General features: G+C 18.5%; 1 protein-coding gene across 8 annotated transcripts in view; it reads right to left on the bottom strand.

Moving 5' to 3' along the window:
* LOC129609307 (CUGBP Elav-like family member 4) overlaps window positions 1-12,722 on the bottom strand; it is a 168,966-nt gene extending 156,244 nt beyond the window's left edge. For 4 of the 8 annotated variants that reach the window (XM_055521259.1, XM_055521262.1, XM_055521255.1 and 1 more), the window contains exon 1: window positions 12,510-12,721. In XM_055521259.1, coding sequence (XP_055377234.1) covers window positions 12,510-12,569 — 60 coding nt within the window. In that variant the 5' untranslated portion in view covers window positions 12,570-12,721. Of the gene's footprint in view, window positions 1-6,344; window positions 6,764-12,509 lie in introns of those variants that run through there. The other 4 variants (XM_055521256.1, XM_055521260.1, XM_055521257.1 and 1 more) reach the window with 4 other exon arrangements.
* Window positions 12,723-16,143: the final 3,421 nt, after the last annotated feature.

Raw genomic sequence — 16,143 nt, 5'->3', positions numbered from 1 at the left:
TTATAATAATGAAAAATACTTGCACACTATAATAACGTGTTGCCTTGATGATATATTTTACCTGTTGCAGCAATATAAGTATATTTATATTAATGGTGTATACATACAAATAATGTATGTATATTTGCAAATATTTATTATTGTTGTTGTAAATATCTTAGCATATACTGGGTATTTCCATTTTTTCATATTAAATTTCAGTTTTACTCCCTTATTTTCATTTTTTTTTTAAACTTTATATAATATAGTATACATAAGTCGCATATACATAGGTATAAATAATTTTGTATACACAAATATGAAAATTTTGAATAAGGTTATGATCAATATGTAGTGTTGTATATAAAGTAATGCACATATATACCATAGAGTAATAAATAATATATTTATACATACAAGTATATTATTAGAGTATTAGAAACTAAGATAGAGATTTTATTTTTTTTTTACTGAATATTTTAGAATATTTATGTGTCAGCAAACTTTAATTATACGGGTACTTAAACTGAATATTCTCTAAAATTTTTGTTCACTTTTTCTTTTCAACAAATTACTCTACAATTTTATATAAAAGCATCAATATGTGAAGGTAGCTATATAAGAAATATACAAATTGTATTTTAATTTTTATTTGCATAAACTTAGGCAGTATTTCGGTATACAAAAAAATTTTCATAAATTTTGTTTGATGAAATTTTTGCTACGTTGTATTTTTTGTCTTAAAAGCCTTTGAGTAAAAGAAAATTCACGAAAAAATGAACGAAATTCTGAAATAATGAACATTTATATATCGAGGCTTTCATTAAGTTTTAGGAATATTGAGCAAAATTTATGAATAATATTTGATTATGTAAATCTTAATTAATATAATACATATACTGTGTAATATGGTATAAATATTTTATTCTAGTATAAGAAGTCTGAAATTTATTTCACAGGCATTTTTCCTAAATATTTTCTATTTTCATTTTCAATTTTGAGAAACTAATAGAAGTAAAACAAGAAATATGTAGGGAAATGTAAGAGAGCCGTATATTTTTTTTTCAATAAGATTTATAATAAATTTAAATCATAAAAAAATTGATATTTAAGCTTTGCCCCTAAAAGTATGCAATTTCTAAAAAAATTTGAATAATTTTACTTATATGAATAATATTAATTTTTAATTTATTTAAACGTTTTCATTTATAAATTTATAAAAATCTTATATTAATTTACATAGTTATACCAAATTATTGTAAATTTAATATAATCAATTTTTATATATGGTATTAAAATACTCGAAAACTTCTTAATAAAAATTTCTACTTGTTTTTTTCTCGTAACACTCCTACAAATTGTACATTTTACATATTACATTTACCTACATTTATATATAGAGATAGAATTTAGTATACTATATTTTACTATATATACTACAGTATATCTTATATATACGTATATTTTTACATGATATTATACATAATATACAAATATTACATGATATTGAGTAACTTAGAAAAATATAAGAATATAGACCAAATTATATATATATATCTATAATATATCCTATTGTAGATTGTATATGTGATATATATACGATATATATGTTGCAAGTAGATGTTGAAATTTTATTTTTTTTTTCCAACGAAATTTCTACTATAGTAAATACACATTTTTATATTATATGTATATATAGAATATTTTATATATGTGATATATATAATATGATATATAATAAATTGAAATACTTATAAAAATTTTTATATAATATATGTATACATTATATATTTGATATAATAGGGACTCCACCTACACTTTTATTATTATTAGTATAGAGTATATATATATTTGCGCGACTCCCAATATTAAAAGTTAAAATACCAAAACAAAAAAAAAACAGCAACAACAAAATTAAGAACACAACAAAAAAAAAGGCAAAAAAGAGAAAATGAGAAAAGGAAAAAGAAGAACAAAATATGAGTATTTTATATTTAAACGAGTTGCGTATAAATTAATGCATATTCATATTGTTATACATGGATATATACATATATATATATATATACACATAAAATTTCAAGGTATATATATATATATATAATTTTAGATTTATATCGTTGTACAATGTATGGAGTTATATATATATATGATTTTAAACCAGAATTTTCTTTAAAAAATCAAATTTGAGAGAGAAATGTTTTTCGATAAAAGTATATATACGAGTATCAACTGTTATATAATTAAATATAAGATATATATATATATATATTGGGTTTTTCATTTTGAATTTTTCAATAATTTTTGTTAATTTTATAAAATCATTTATTTTTTTAAAAAATATATTCTGTTCTATTATCTGAATATGTTTTAGAATAGATTTAAATCTTACATTATAGAAGACTTGAAGTACGCAAATTAATGATAGTATAATAAGATATTAGGATTTTATTAAATAAATAAGTATAATTGTTTATAGATTTTTCTACTTAAGAATATTTAACACGTATTTTAATAACATTTTATTAATACAAGTATTGTTAAATACGATAGTGTATTACCTAAGTAATTTAAAAATGTAGAAGTAGATGTGTATCAGAAATTGAGGAAAAACCTAAAATATTATACGAGTACAATAATTATTATTAAAAAAATATAACATAACAATACGAGTATAAGAGAAAATTCTTAAATTAGAATTTGCAAATTTTATTGCAAATTTATCATTTCGAAAATTTTATTTTACTAATTCAAATTCGGCATTTAAAATTTCTCAACAATAATCAATTTTTTTAAAGTAACTTTAATATGTTTACGATACATTTAATATTTTACGTGTAAAATATTATAATTTACATTTATATTTCATAGGTGCGTATAATACAACATTGTCAATGTATGTGTGTTTAAATGAATTTTTAAATTTTTGTTTCGAACTCATAATGAAAGAATAGAATTTTATTTTTTCATTTTTTTTTAAAATAAAATAAGTAATAAAGTTAAAAATGTATTTGTGTTAAAGAGAATGAAATAAAAAAAAAAAAAACAAGAAAATTTAAAAAAAAAAGAGAAAAATTAAAAGAGAAAATAAAAAAAAATTATGTTTTAATTTTCTCATTTTTGTTAATTTTTATTTTTATTATTTAGATTTGCTCTCATTTTGGAGTTATTTTTTTGTTTTTTATTTTTACTCTCCTCTTGTCCCATTATATCTTACATATATATATTAAATGTTTTAGTATATTACAAAATTTTTATATATTTTTCATTTGGTTTTGTTGTTGTTATTTTTTGGTTTTTTAAACTGTACTTATGAGTGTTTTATAGTTTTTATTTTCTTTCAATTTTTTGAGTAATAAAAATTTTGTTCTCGATTCGAAACAAAATTTTTCTCAATTTTTTTATATTTTTTGTTTTTATTGTTTTTTTTTTTTTGATTTTATTGTTATTGTAACATTTCATTTAGACTGTTGCTTTTTTTCCCATTACAACAAAAAAACACAAAATAGTGAGAAAAATGGAATAAAACACAAAATAAAAATCAGTAAAAGAGAAACAATAACAATTCTTTAAAAAAAAAGGATACATTTTTAATGTGTAACAAATTATTACTAAAAACAAAATAAAAAAAAAAGTAAAATATAAAATAAAATTTATTTTTTTTTTGTATATTAAGTGACTCATAGCTGCTTTTTAAAAATAAATTTTTTTTTATATATTACGGCTCAAGTACCGTTATATTTCTTTCATTGTCGTCTTTGTACTTTTCATTTTTCATTTTTATGATTTCTGTTTTATAATTTTGTAATACGTTATATACTTTACTTTTTTTTACATTATATACTATTAATATTTATTTGAATCAATTTTTTTTTATATATCAGCTTATATTTAGGTTCGTATTTTTGTGTTTTTTTTTTCTAGAAAGGAAGGTAATGTACACATAATAAGTAAGTGAGTAAGTAAATGAGTAAGTAAGTGAGTAAGTAAGTAAATAAGTAAGTATGCATGAAAGTAAGGGAATAAATGAAAAAAAAATGAGTAAAATAAGAAAAGAAGAAGAAACAAAAAACGAATACAAAAACGAATATTAATATGTCTGCTGTAATAAAAAATTAATAAAAAAAAAATCATTTTATATATCAATATATGGTGAAAATAATGTAACACTCCTACATAATATAAAAAAAATTTATTTTTATATTCATGATATAATATAACTGTACATTTATTAAGCACTTGTTTATCAAGTGATAAGTTCCGTTTAGTTAAAAAGGAACGAAATAAGTACAATTTTTTCCTTTCTTAAATTTTGTTGAAAAAATAAAAATTCATTGTAATTTAATTTGATTGAAAAATAAGTATACTATTAAGTAAATTTTTATTATTAATTGTATTCTGGCTTAAAATTATAATGTTGTATGTATATGAATATGAAATTGAAAATGCTTAATTTAATAATTTGTTATTTTATTTGACTAGATTTTAAGCTGTTTTATTAGTATTAGGAAAATTCTAGTATTGTGTTGATTATTTTTAGAATAATTTTATGTTAAGATGAATGATAAAATGCTTATTGCAGCCTATGTTTTAGTTAAGATATTATATTTTGTATAAATTAAATATATTTAAATTTCAGTAATGTTATTAATTAAAAAAATATTATTGATTATTAAAATGACATTATCAATATAATAGGTTTTCTTATTACTAATTTCAAATTTATATTGCCATATTTTATATATTCCGATAACATAATACATCTACACTGAAACTCAAATTGAATTTTTTTTTTGAATCGCTGTTTGAATATAATATACACATTTAAGTTTTTCGATTGTAAGTCAAAGTAGTAACTGATGATAAGAATAAATAATATCTGTTTTCTTTTTTTTCTCGAAAAATTCACAAAATCAGAATTTGTTTACGTGATTTTGGAGCAAGACAAATTTATGTTTTAAATTGTCTTTCTCTGATTAGGAATCGTAACCTTTAATTAAGCACTTTCCGAAGTATAAAGTAATTTATTGTAATTTTTTGGTACCGAGAAGGATACTTTGAATTATTACATATGAACCAGATAATTCCACAATCGGTACAAAAAATCATTTAGATTAATAGGCAAGACATTGCCTCTGATTAGGCGCAAAATTTTTCTATTATTAAATTACAGTACAACAAAAGATTCTGATGATATACAATTATAAATCAATTTAAGACTTTATGATTTATGATACAAATTAAGATTTAATGCTACAATTTTGTATTGCTAATCTCATAATGTAATTTATTATTAAGATTAATTTTATTTTATTTTTTTAGTAAGTAAATCCTATAAATATACTCGTTTTTGAATCACTTATTTTTTTGAAATAAGTGTACCCATAATATAATACTGATTTTGAATTGTAAATGTAAAATTAAAAGAATATTAAAATACAATATAATTCACTGTTTTCTATTCTCCTCTCAAATTCAATATCTTTTCAATATATTAGACACAGTCATGAGTATTGCTCAGTATAAAGATAAGGACAAGTTTATGATGACAAGATGAGACAAGTTTATCGAAAAAATCAAGCAATATTATGAATTTTTTTTATATTAATTATTCATTATTTTAAATATTGTTAACTTTCTCACACTGTTAATTCTGTTAAATTTTTAATTTCATATTAAAATCATATTATCGCCAAAAAATTTGTTCCAAATTCTTCCAAACTTCCAAATGTTGTAGATTGTAGATTCTAAGGGAACTGAGTGGGGACAGGAGCATCCCCCCAAGCCACCGCAGCCATTTTTGACTTATTGTAGCCACCCCACCCTCCCGTCTATAATATCCCCGTCCCAATCACAAAGCCGGAGATATCCCTAAGGGAGTTGGACAATAGTTCCCGAACACTTAGGGACCCATGTCCAAGACAATTGCGGCGCCGAACAGCCAGTGCCGGACAGTCGCAGAGAATGTGCACGGCGGTCTCATCGCCACCCCCACTTCCAAATGTTAGCTTTCATTTATTAATGCAATTCAGAGTAGTCATTTTTGTTAACCGTGTCTATTATTTAAAATAGAACAAACAAACTCTTATTATAAATATAGAAAATTTTCATTTTTCCTTCTTTTTTTTTTAATGACAATAACAATGACAATTTAGAATTGTGTATGATAAAAATAACAAAAGATAAAATGTCATATAAAATGTCGTAATTTCTCTTATAATATTAAATACCAAAATAACAAAAAAAAATAAAATTACAAATAAAAAATAAATAAAATGTTAATAGAATTTCATTATAGTAGTTATAAAACAAAAAAAAAAAAAAACAAAGTAATAATCATAGAATAAAAAAAGTAGGACACTTACACATATTTACAATAAAAAAATTCCCGATGTAAAGAAGTGTAGAATAAACCAGCACAAGAAGAAAATCGGTTGACCAAATTTAAGAGCGATGAACAATAATAATAAAAAAAGAAAACGGCAACAACAATAACGGAAATGAAAAAAAAAAACACGATTTCTTATTTATAAATTTTTTTTTGTTTTCTTGCTTGTTTTTTTTTTTTTTTGTTTGGTTTCTTTTTATTCTATTTTAATAAAATTTCCACATTTTCCTTTTTCACTATTATTATTTTGTGAATGTGTGTGTGAGCGTATGTATGTTTCTTTTAATCTAAAATAATTTTATTTCTTTTAATTTAATTTTATTTTCGATTTCTTAAATTGAAAATCGAAAATTGCTGGTTGTTTTTTTTTTTTTTTTAGCTAAAAATCAACTACAATTTCCTGGTTCTTTCTTTATATAATTTAATAAAAAAAAATTTAATGAAATTTTGTAATATTTTAAAAATTTAATTGTTAATTAACATTTCGAACAATAAACAGTAAATCAATATAGTTTACATATGATTAAATTTTCACAAAACTCATGTAAGAATGAGTAAAAAAACATGAGTAGAATATTAAGAGTTACAATTTCTTTCTAATGAGAAGAATGAATTTATATTAAATAATTAAATTAATTAATTATTAATTTATATTAAATAATTTTATTAAATAATTAATTTAAAATAATAGTTTATAAACTATATAACAATACTTTTCCAAACAAATTCAATATAACACAAGTACTATAAAGAAAATTTAAGATTATTTTTTCGAAAACAGAAATATTTTTTTCCAAAAAAAAAAAAAAAAAAATTATTCATGAAACATCACAATTTTTCTAAATTTCATAAAATATTTTAAATTTTAATAATTTTTCCTAATTTATATATATATATATATATAAATTATTTGAATTTATTAATATTATTCAGTGAATTCGTAATTTTTTATATAAAATTATTTATAATAGTTTTTGATTATTTTATATAATAGTTATAATTTTAATTATTTGTTTGGTTATATTTCGTTTTAATAATAAATTAAAATAATATTTTATTATTTTTTTCAAAACAATAATTTTTATTATATACAATTTAATAATTATTTATTTATTTTATATACTCGTATATATATATATTTGTTCTATAAATAAATTATAAATTTATTTTATATTTGAAATTCTTTAAATTATTAATTTTTTGATTTTCTTTCTTCTTCTTCTATATTATCATTATAATATATATACAACGTAATTTATATATATATATATATATATATATATAAGTTATGTATATATATATATATATAGAAAAACGTAAATTTTTGTGTTTTTTTTTGTGTATGAATAACTTATTTATTAATTTTAATATTTTCTATTTAATTATTTTTTTATTAAATAAAAAAAATTTAATAATTTTTCAACTATTTTATTTTATTTTTTTATAATATTTTTTTTTCGAACTTTCACTTAATTTTTTTTTTAAACAATATTATTTTATTTACAATATTAAATTTCATTAATTTTAATTTGAATTACAATATTTTTTTTTTTTATAAATAATTTTAAAAGTTCTCTGTAGTAATTTCAATTGGAAAATATATTAATTAATATTATTATTAAAATATTTGTGATTATTATTGTATTTTTTTTTGCCAATAAATAATTGAAAATTATTAGGAATAAATCGAAAGTTATTTGAAAAGAAATGAAAATATTTTAATAATAAATAATTAGGAATTATTAATTTTTTTTTAAAATTTTTCATTAATTACAATTAATTTAATAATATGAAAATTATTATTTAATAATGTTACAATTAATAAATTAATAAAAAATTCAATTGAATTTATTTATAAAATGTAGAATAATTTCTCATATGCTCCAAAAGAATATTTTTTATTTTTCGGAAAATAAATGAATATAAGGCAAAAAGAACCAACAATAAAAATTTAAATACAATAATATTCACTACTTATATATATATATATCAATATATTGTAAGTATATAAGTATAAAAGTATATAATTATATTTATATATATATAATATTTTTATATTGAAAATATATTATGCGTGTAAATGTACAAAAAAAAAAAAAAAGAACCACAAGAAAAAAAATTTTTTGTATATTTTTTTTTTTATTATTTTTTTTTTTTTTTAATATTCACGGCGAAAATTACATTACTTTAGAAAAGAGAATCATTGACTGTTCGAATGCTTATGAAATCATTTTCAAAATGGTCGTCTTGTTACTAATACTATATTCTCGTTCTCGTTTCGAGAATGAAACAAAAAGTGTCAAACTGAGACACAATTTTTTTTTTTATTCTTGTATTTTTTGTTTTTTTACTTTTCGGTTCGTTTTCGTCGTGTTTTTTTTTTCTGAGTATATTTTTTTCTTGTTGTTGTTCATGTTTTCTCTTTGTTGTTTCTGTTGTTGTTTTCTTCTCTTCTTCTGTTCGTTTTTTTTTTTCATTCAATTTTTCTTCTTGTAGCTTTTTTGTGCTTTTGCTTTATTTTTTTTCTTATTTTCTGTTGTTGCTTCTTTTTATTGTTTTGTTCTCGTTTTATTATTGTTGTTGTTCTTGTTATTATTCTGTCTTTTTTTTTTTAAATTCAATTTTTTTTTCTGTTTTTTTTTAACTGTATCCCTACGTATATTATGTTTCGTAGATTTTTTTATTGTTATTCGTTCGGTTCGTTTTTACCGTTTCTTCTCAAATTTTTGTTTTTGCTTTTCTCTCATTATTTTTCATATATATAACGTAGATAGTATTCTTTTGCTTTCAAAAAAAAAATTTTTTTTTTTTATTTCATATATTTTTTTTTTAAATAAGTATTGACATAAGTTTTCAAGTTATCAAAAAAAAAATAAGAACAAGAGAGAAAAAAATAGAAATTGTGTTAAATGTATTAATGAAGAAAATGGAGAAAATTTATTATTTATTTATTTATTTATTTATACATGGCATGAATGTATAACAAAAGTATGATTACGTATACATACATATTACATACATACGTTTATAAATATGTAGAACAGAAACAGAAGAAAAACAAAACTTTTATAAAAGAATTGAAAATTGTATTCACTCTGACAAATAATATGACAAAAGAAGAAATAAATTAAAATAAATGAAAATAATAATAAAGATAAAAGAGAAACATACAAAAACAGAAAACAAAAAAAAAAAAAATAGAAAAAAAATTTAAAAAAATAATATGAAAAATACCAGAACAGAACAAAAATGTTGATATCCAAATAGAAATATTGCGCATCAGTTGTGTACTACAACAACAAGAACATTATAACAGTAACAGCAACAACAGCAGCAACAGCAACAATAATATAATCAAAAAACAGAAAAACAACAAAAAAAACCTTTACATCCATCTATCAGGATTTTGTTTTTTTGACAGAGTAATTTAAAGAAACAACAAAACAAAAATATAACAAGAAAAAATTGAATGAAAATCACCTCAAATTACTTAATTAATATTTGACATAAAGTATTAAAATTTTTGTTATAAATTGCATTTAATAAAAATACTTTTATATATCTACTTACATATGTATGCAAATATAACAATAATAAATATATTTTGATTCCAATTTAAATTGAAAGTGATTTAAATTTAAAAATGATATTAAGAAGAAAGTATATACTTAAGCATATAAATGCAAATTGATTGCAATATCCATTATACAATTTAATAAAATAAATTTTAATTAATTTATTGAATTTGTATTTAGTTTATCTGGGAGAAAAGAAGATTTAAATTAAGTACGCTAAGATAATAGTAAATTTAATCATTTAAATATACTATAGAAAGCATGTTTTAGAACAAAACATCTCAATTAAATAAATTGATTGGATTTTCAAATAAATTCTCTGGAAATTTTTGAATTTTCACAGTATTTATGGCATTTTCTGGTATTATTAGTATTTATGTTAAAAGTATATAGAAATAGTAGAGTACTTTTACATCGAAATGATATGGAAAGCGATAATTTACCGAAATTGAAATAAGAATTTCAAATTGTTGAATAATATTGCTTCCGATTTATGAAACTACACTTATATACCTATAATATTTTTCGAGAATTTTATTTACAAAAAAAAAAAAATTCTGAATCAAATTGGTTTGATTTGACTCAAGCTATATTACAATAATTCCAGATTTATTTAATCAAAAGTGCTAATTTGTAAAATATATTTTTATACGTGTGTATTATGACAATATTTATAAATCGAATATAGTTACAACAATTCATAATTATCATTAAATTATAGTAATGAAAATGTTAATAATTAAGTATTAGTATTTTAATTAATAAACTAATTAGATTAGATTAGATATGGCGTAATAACGAACCGTGATCAAAGAGATGGTACTCAATTAATTAATTAACATTATAATTTATTTTTGAATAATTTGTCATTATATAACATTTTTCAAAATTTAGCAATGACATATAACAGAAAATGCGGTAGAAATATAGAAATAAATTTTCACAATAAAGCAATGAAAATTTTTTTTTAATAACAAATCTATAAGATTTTCAAATAATTTCAATTATAATATAATTAAATAATTCTTAATTTGAATTTATATAGAAAATTTTCTAATTTACATTGATGATTTTAAGTATAACACTTAAAATCATCAATAAATTACATGTATTACCCTTTGAAAATTTTAATAAAATTAAATTTTATAAAATGTTTTATAGTATATAAAAAATAACAAAACATAAAATAATTGAACTAGGCCAGTACTTTATCCATTATAATATTTTGTATACAGGAAAGGACAGTATCTGATATACAATTTATAATTCATTAAAATTTTACTCTGTAGAACTTTTTGAGTTTATTTTTGTTTTTTTGTTAATTACTTAAGTAAATATCGTTATCCATTAAATTAAATGTCAAGTGGCTTTTAATGCTTTTATTCAAAAAAAAAAAACAAATAGTAAACCATTAACACTATTTAAATTAAAAAAAGTGTCAATATGTCGTAAGTCTAATCGTATGCATATATGTATTAGTGTACAATTGTTTTTAATGTTAAATAAATCAACGATTGTTTTTAACAATAAATTTTTTAAGATCAACATGTAGCATTATATTTTATTTGTTAATATTATACAAAACTTATATACTTATATAATACATAGTATAAAATATGTATATTTACTATGTATGTTTATGAATATATGTATAATATATTGAAAATCGCGTTTTCTATTAAAAATTATTCTTATTTCTCATATTTAAACATATATAATTTTGGAAAAATTTAAATTCATTTTCTATTAATATTAAATTCAAAATTTTTTAAAATTTATTTTCCAAAATTATTTTCCCAAAAAAAAAAAGAAAATATTTATTTTAGTTGTAAAAATTAAAAGAAAATTATTTATTAGTATATTTGTAAATTATTGTTAAAGTATTAGTAAAATAATATAGAAATGATATGGTATATAGTAGTAACAAGTATATTTCAGCGCATCCAAATCAATAATCACTTTGTAAAATAAAAAACTAAGCTATGAACAATACCAGAAAATGAAAAACAAAAACGCAAGAAACAAAAAAAAAATTTTTTTTTGAGTGTGTATTTTAAATGTTATAGGATCTGTTCGTAGATATTATACGCATATATATGTATATACATTCACTCATACACACGCACATAATATCAACTTATATATCACATTTAATATCAATAAATACTCGTATATATATTATTTAAATTTTTCTTATACATATAGAAAATTTATGTGTTAATAAGATATTTTTTTTTTCTACATTAGTATATATATATATGCATATTTAGATATTTATTACTTATAAGTATACAAAATCCCCTATATTCTTATTATATATATATTATGTACTTTATATATTTAACACAAAATTTATGTATATCGAAAAAATTATATTCAAAGAAGAATAATATTAGTGTGAAAAGCAAAAAAAAAAAGAAAAAAATGGGGTAGTATGTATTTATTATTATTCCTATAATATTACTGAAATTAAATAATATATATATATATACGCACTGTTATATATACTAAATATATAATTTAATATAAATATATCATATATATATGTATGTAAAAGAAAAACTTACAATAACTTGTTGAGGAAAGTCAACCTTTCCTTGACGAACGATTTCAATAATGTGAACCATAAGGATGATTTTATTTTAACTTTTTGCTCTTAGTAAAATCAAATAAAAAAATTATGAATTTTTTATTTGTTCAAAATTTTTAAATTTAAAATTTTTATGTTTTTTTTTTTAATTATAATTATAATTTTGCTTTAATATTATATTTAATTTTTTCTTTTCTCAAAATTTCACCAAATAAAATTATAGAAAATTTTTATTAAATAAAATAATTCGAATATGATTTTTAGTTTATTTTTTTAATAAGATTTATTATTTTTTGCAATAATAATTAAATAAAATTTATATTGTTAATTTAGAATTTTAAATGTTTTATACTCGTATTTTGTTTTTGAATATTTTGAATTTTATTCGAATGATTCGGGAGAAGAAAATTTTATATTTAATTTTCAATTATTTATTTTGGAATTTTTTTTTTTTTTTAATTTTCTTTTAAATTAATTTTTTTTTAATTATATTATTCAATAATTTTTAATATAATTTTTGATCTGCAATATTATAATTATTATTTTATATAATATGATGTAATATTTTATGATTACGAGATAATTTTTAATCAATAATTTATGTATTTTAGAGAATTCTTAATTAATTTTAGTTATATTTTATATTTAAAATTATTTCTTTATTAAAAATTTTATATTTTTATATAAAACACATTTATTTTATTATAATTATATATTTTATTTTTTTTTTTTTTGTGTAAAAATTTTTCTTTTTTCAAAAAGCCTTAATTTTTTTTTTTGTTATTAGAATATCTCAAATTTTTTGTTTATTGATAATTTTTTTTCTAATGTTTGCAAATTTTTAAATTTTAATATTAAAAATTTAAACTAATTTTATTGAAATTAAATTTATTATTGAATATTTTTTTAAATTTCACTAAAACATATGAATTTATTATATTCAAAATTTGATTATTTATATAGGGAAAACCAATTTCAATCTAGAATATTATTAAGGTCAAATACTAAAGTTGAAATTTATTAAAAAAACAAATTAATTGAGTAAAATATTATAATTAAAAATATGTTTTTGCAACAATAATGTTAAAATTAATTAAATAATTAAATATGATAAATTATTTAAATTGTTATAATAAATTCGAATAATTTTATTAAATTCCAAAAAAAAATATTTTAACTTTAAATTGGAAAATTTATTTTAAAAATTAAAAATTTTATAATTATTAATTTATATTTAAAATTTAATTAAATTTGAATTCTTAATTAATTTATGTTTTTTTTATTTATTATAAAATTATCGAAAATATCACAATTTTAAAATAAGTTTTTAATTTTTTAAATTATTTTTGATCACGTTCTTTTAAAATAAAATTAAAGTTTTATTAAAATTTTCTGAATTAGAATTTTTGTTTTTTTGCAAAAATTTAATATTATTATTATTAATTTATAAAATTTTTTGGTTTTTGCTTCGAAATACACAATAGAATTTTTGTGTTTTTAATTAAAAATTTTATTTAATTAATTTTTTATTTTTTAATTTTAATATATATTCTTCGGTAAATTCTCAATTTTTACTGTTAATAAATAAAGAGAAAAGTAATATAATATTTTTTTTTTTAATATAAATGATATACTTTGTGTATATACACTGATTGGGCTTATACATATACTATGTATATTATATTTTAATATAGTATGTATTTGAAAATGTTAGTGTAATGTTAGTGTATATAGGTAAGTATATATATGAAGTTAATATATTTCAATTAAAATCGATTCAAACTGTTGAATATTTTGTGTTCTCAATAAAAAATTTATACCTTAAATTATTAACACAATTTGCTCATATATATATATATATATTATATATGGGAGAGAAAAATAAAATGAAATTATTTTGTTCTCAATTTTTTGTTTGAATTTATTTTAAATTATGTCGCGTTTAATATTAAGAAATTTTTATTAATTATTAATTTAAGAAAACAAAATTTTCAAAAATAATTAGATTTTTTTTACGTTTTTTATACGAATTTTCTTTTATTTTTCGTTTGTTTTTTATTAAGTACACACACTTAATTATTTAAAAAGTATTATTGAAATATATTTGCAAAAAATTTGAAAATCATTCACATATACAAAAACACTTTGATTAATGTTTTATATTATTGGTATATATTACTAGCATATATGTACATATACTACACATGTATACATGTATATATGTATGTACGTAAAGAATATTCGAATTTATTCAAAAATTGTACTTGTTTTTTTTTTTATTTTTTATTATTTAAAAAAAAAATTTTTTTTTTTCTTGCAATAAAGTAAACATGAAAATTGACATTCAAAATGAGAAATTTTATATTTTTTTTTTATTTTATCTAAACCAAAAAAAAATTTATAAATTTTTTTTTCCTCTCTTGTTGTTTTTCTCTTTAATAATATTTTGTAGTTTTTATAATTCTATGTGGCAAAGCTCTTCTTCTTTTCTTTTTTCCTTTGTAATAATTTTTAATATAGAATTAATATTTGACAAACAACACAACAGAATGAGCAATTACAATAATGTTATTGTAGCAACAGCAACAGCAGTAGCAACAAAAAACTTTTTTTTTTTGTAGCTGAGCAGCAAAACGTTCAAAATAACAACAAGAAATAGAATAACAAACAAATGAGAAAAACGGAATAACAGCAAAATAGAAAACCACTTGATGCACTCTACTATGCCACTAAAAAAAAAAAAAAAAAAATTTAGTAAAAGAAGAATGAGAAGAAGAAGGAGAAGAAAAAGGAAAAACAGAAAAATCAAAAAAATATAAAAAAAAAAATTGGAGTCACTTGTTGTCTTTTCTGTTAAACAAACGGTATATTACAGATTATTTTTTTTTTTATTTTGTTGCTTTATTTTTTTTTTGAGGGATTTGTTGTTGTTTGTATTTTTGTGGCTGCTCAAATATTTTTTTTTTATTTTTTTACTTTAAAAAATTTCCTTACAGGAATATTAACAATGTTTTTACTCAAATAATGTTATTAACCTGATTAAATTGTTAATTTTAATTTTTAAATATTTTTTAATTTAATTTGACAATATTTTGAATTCTTTGCCATTAACCTTTGATAATTTTTTTTTTTTGCAATTTCTCACAATTAGTCTCTGTTTTGGCTTTCGAAATTTTTAATTATTTTTTGTATTGAAAATTTAAATTTTCTCCTGGAAATTTTGTTCTGGATTCTTAATTTTTTATAGAAATTTTTAATAAAATTTGGTGGAAATTTTACGAGAAATGAACGCTTTATGATGATAATGATGAAAAAAGCAAAATGATAAAAAAATTTAGCCTTTTTTGCAGAAATAAATTTCTTTTTTCTTTTCGTATTTTTCCCCTTATTTTTTTCTATTATCCTTTTTGTTATTGTTTTTTTATTAAGTTTTTAAAAACTTAAAAATTTTGGGAAAAAAAAAATTTCCTTTCTGTTTACGAAATTTTGTATACGTTACAGAATAGTTTTAAAATCAAATTGAATTTTTATTGAATAAATTTGGAAATTTTTTTATTTTATTTTTTTCTGCTCACGTTTGTTTTCTATTTTTTTTTTTTAATTTTTCTTTT

Source organism: Condylostylus longicornis, unplaced genomic scaffold (genome assembly GCF_029603195.1).
Source record: "Condylostylus longicornis isolate FDR11 unplaced genomic scaffold, ASM2960319v2 ptg000038l, whole genome shotgun sequence".
Lineage (NCBI taxonomy): Eukaryota > Metazoa > Arthropoda > Insecta > Diptera > Dolichopodidae > Condylostylus > Condylostylus longicornis.
The sequence above is the reverse complement of the archived record's forward strand: the minus strand, read 5'-3'. Positions and strand labels throughout refer to the sequence as shown.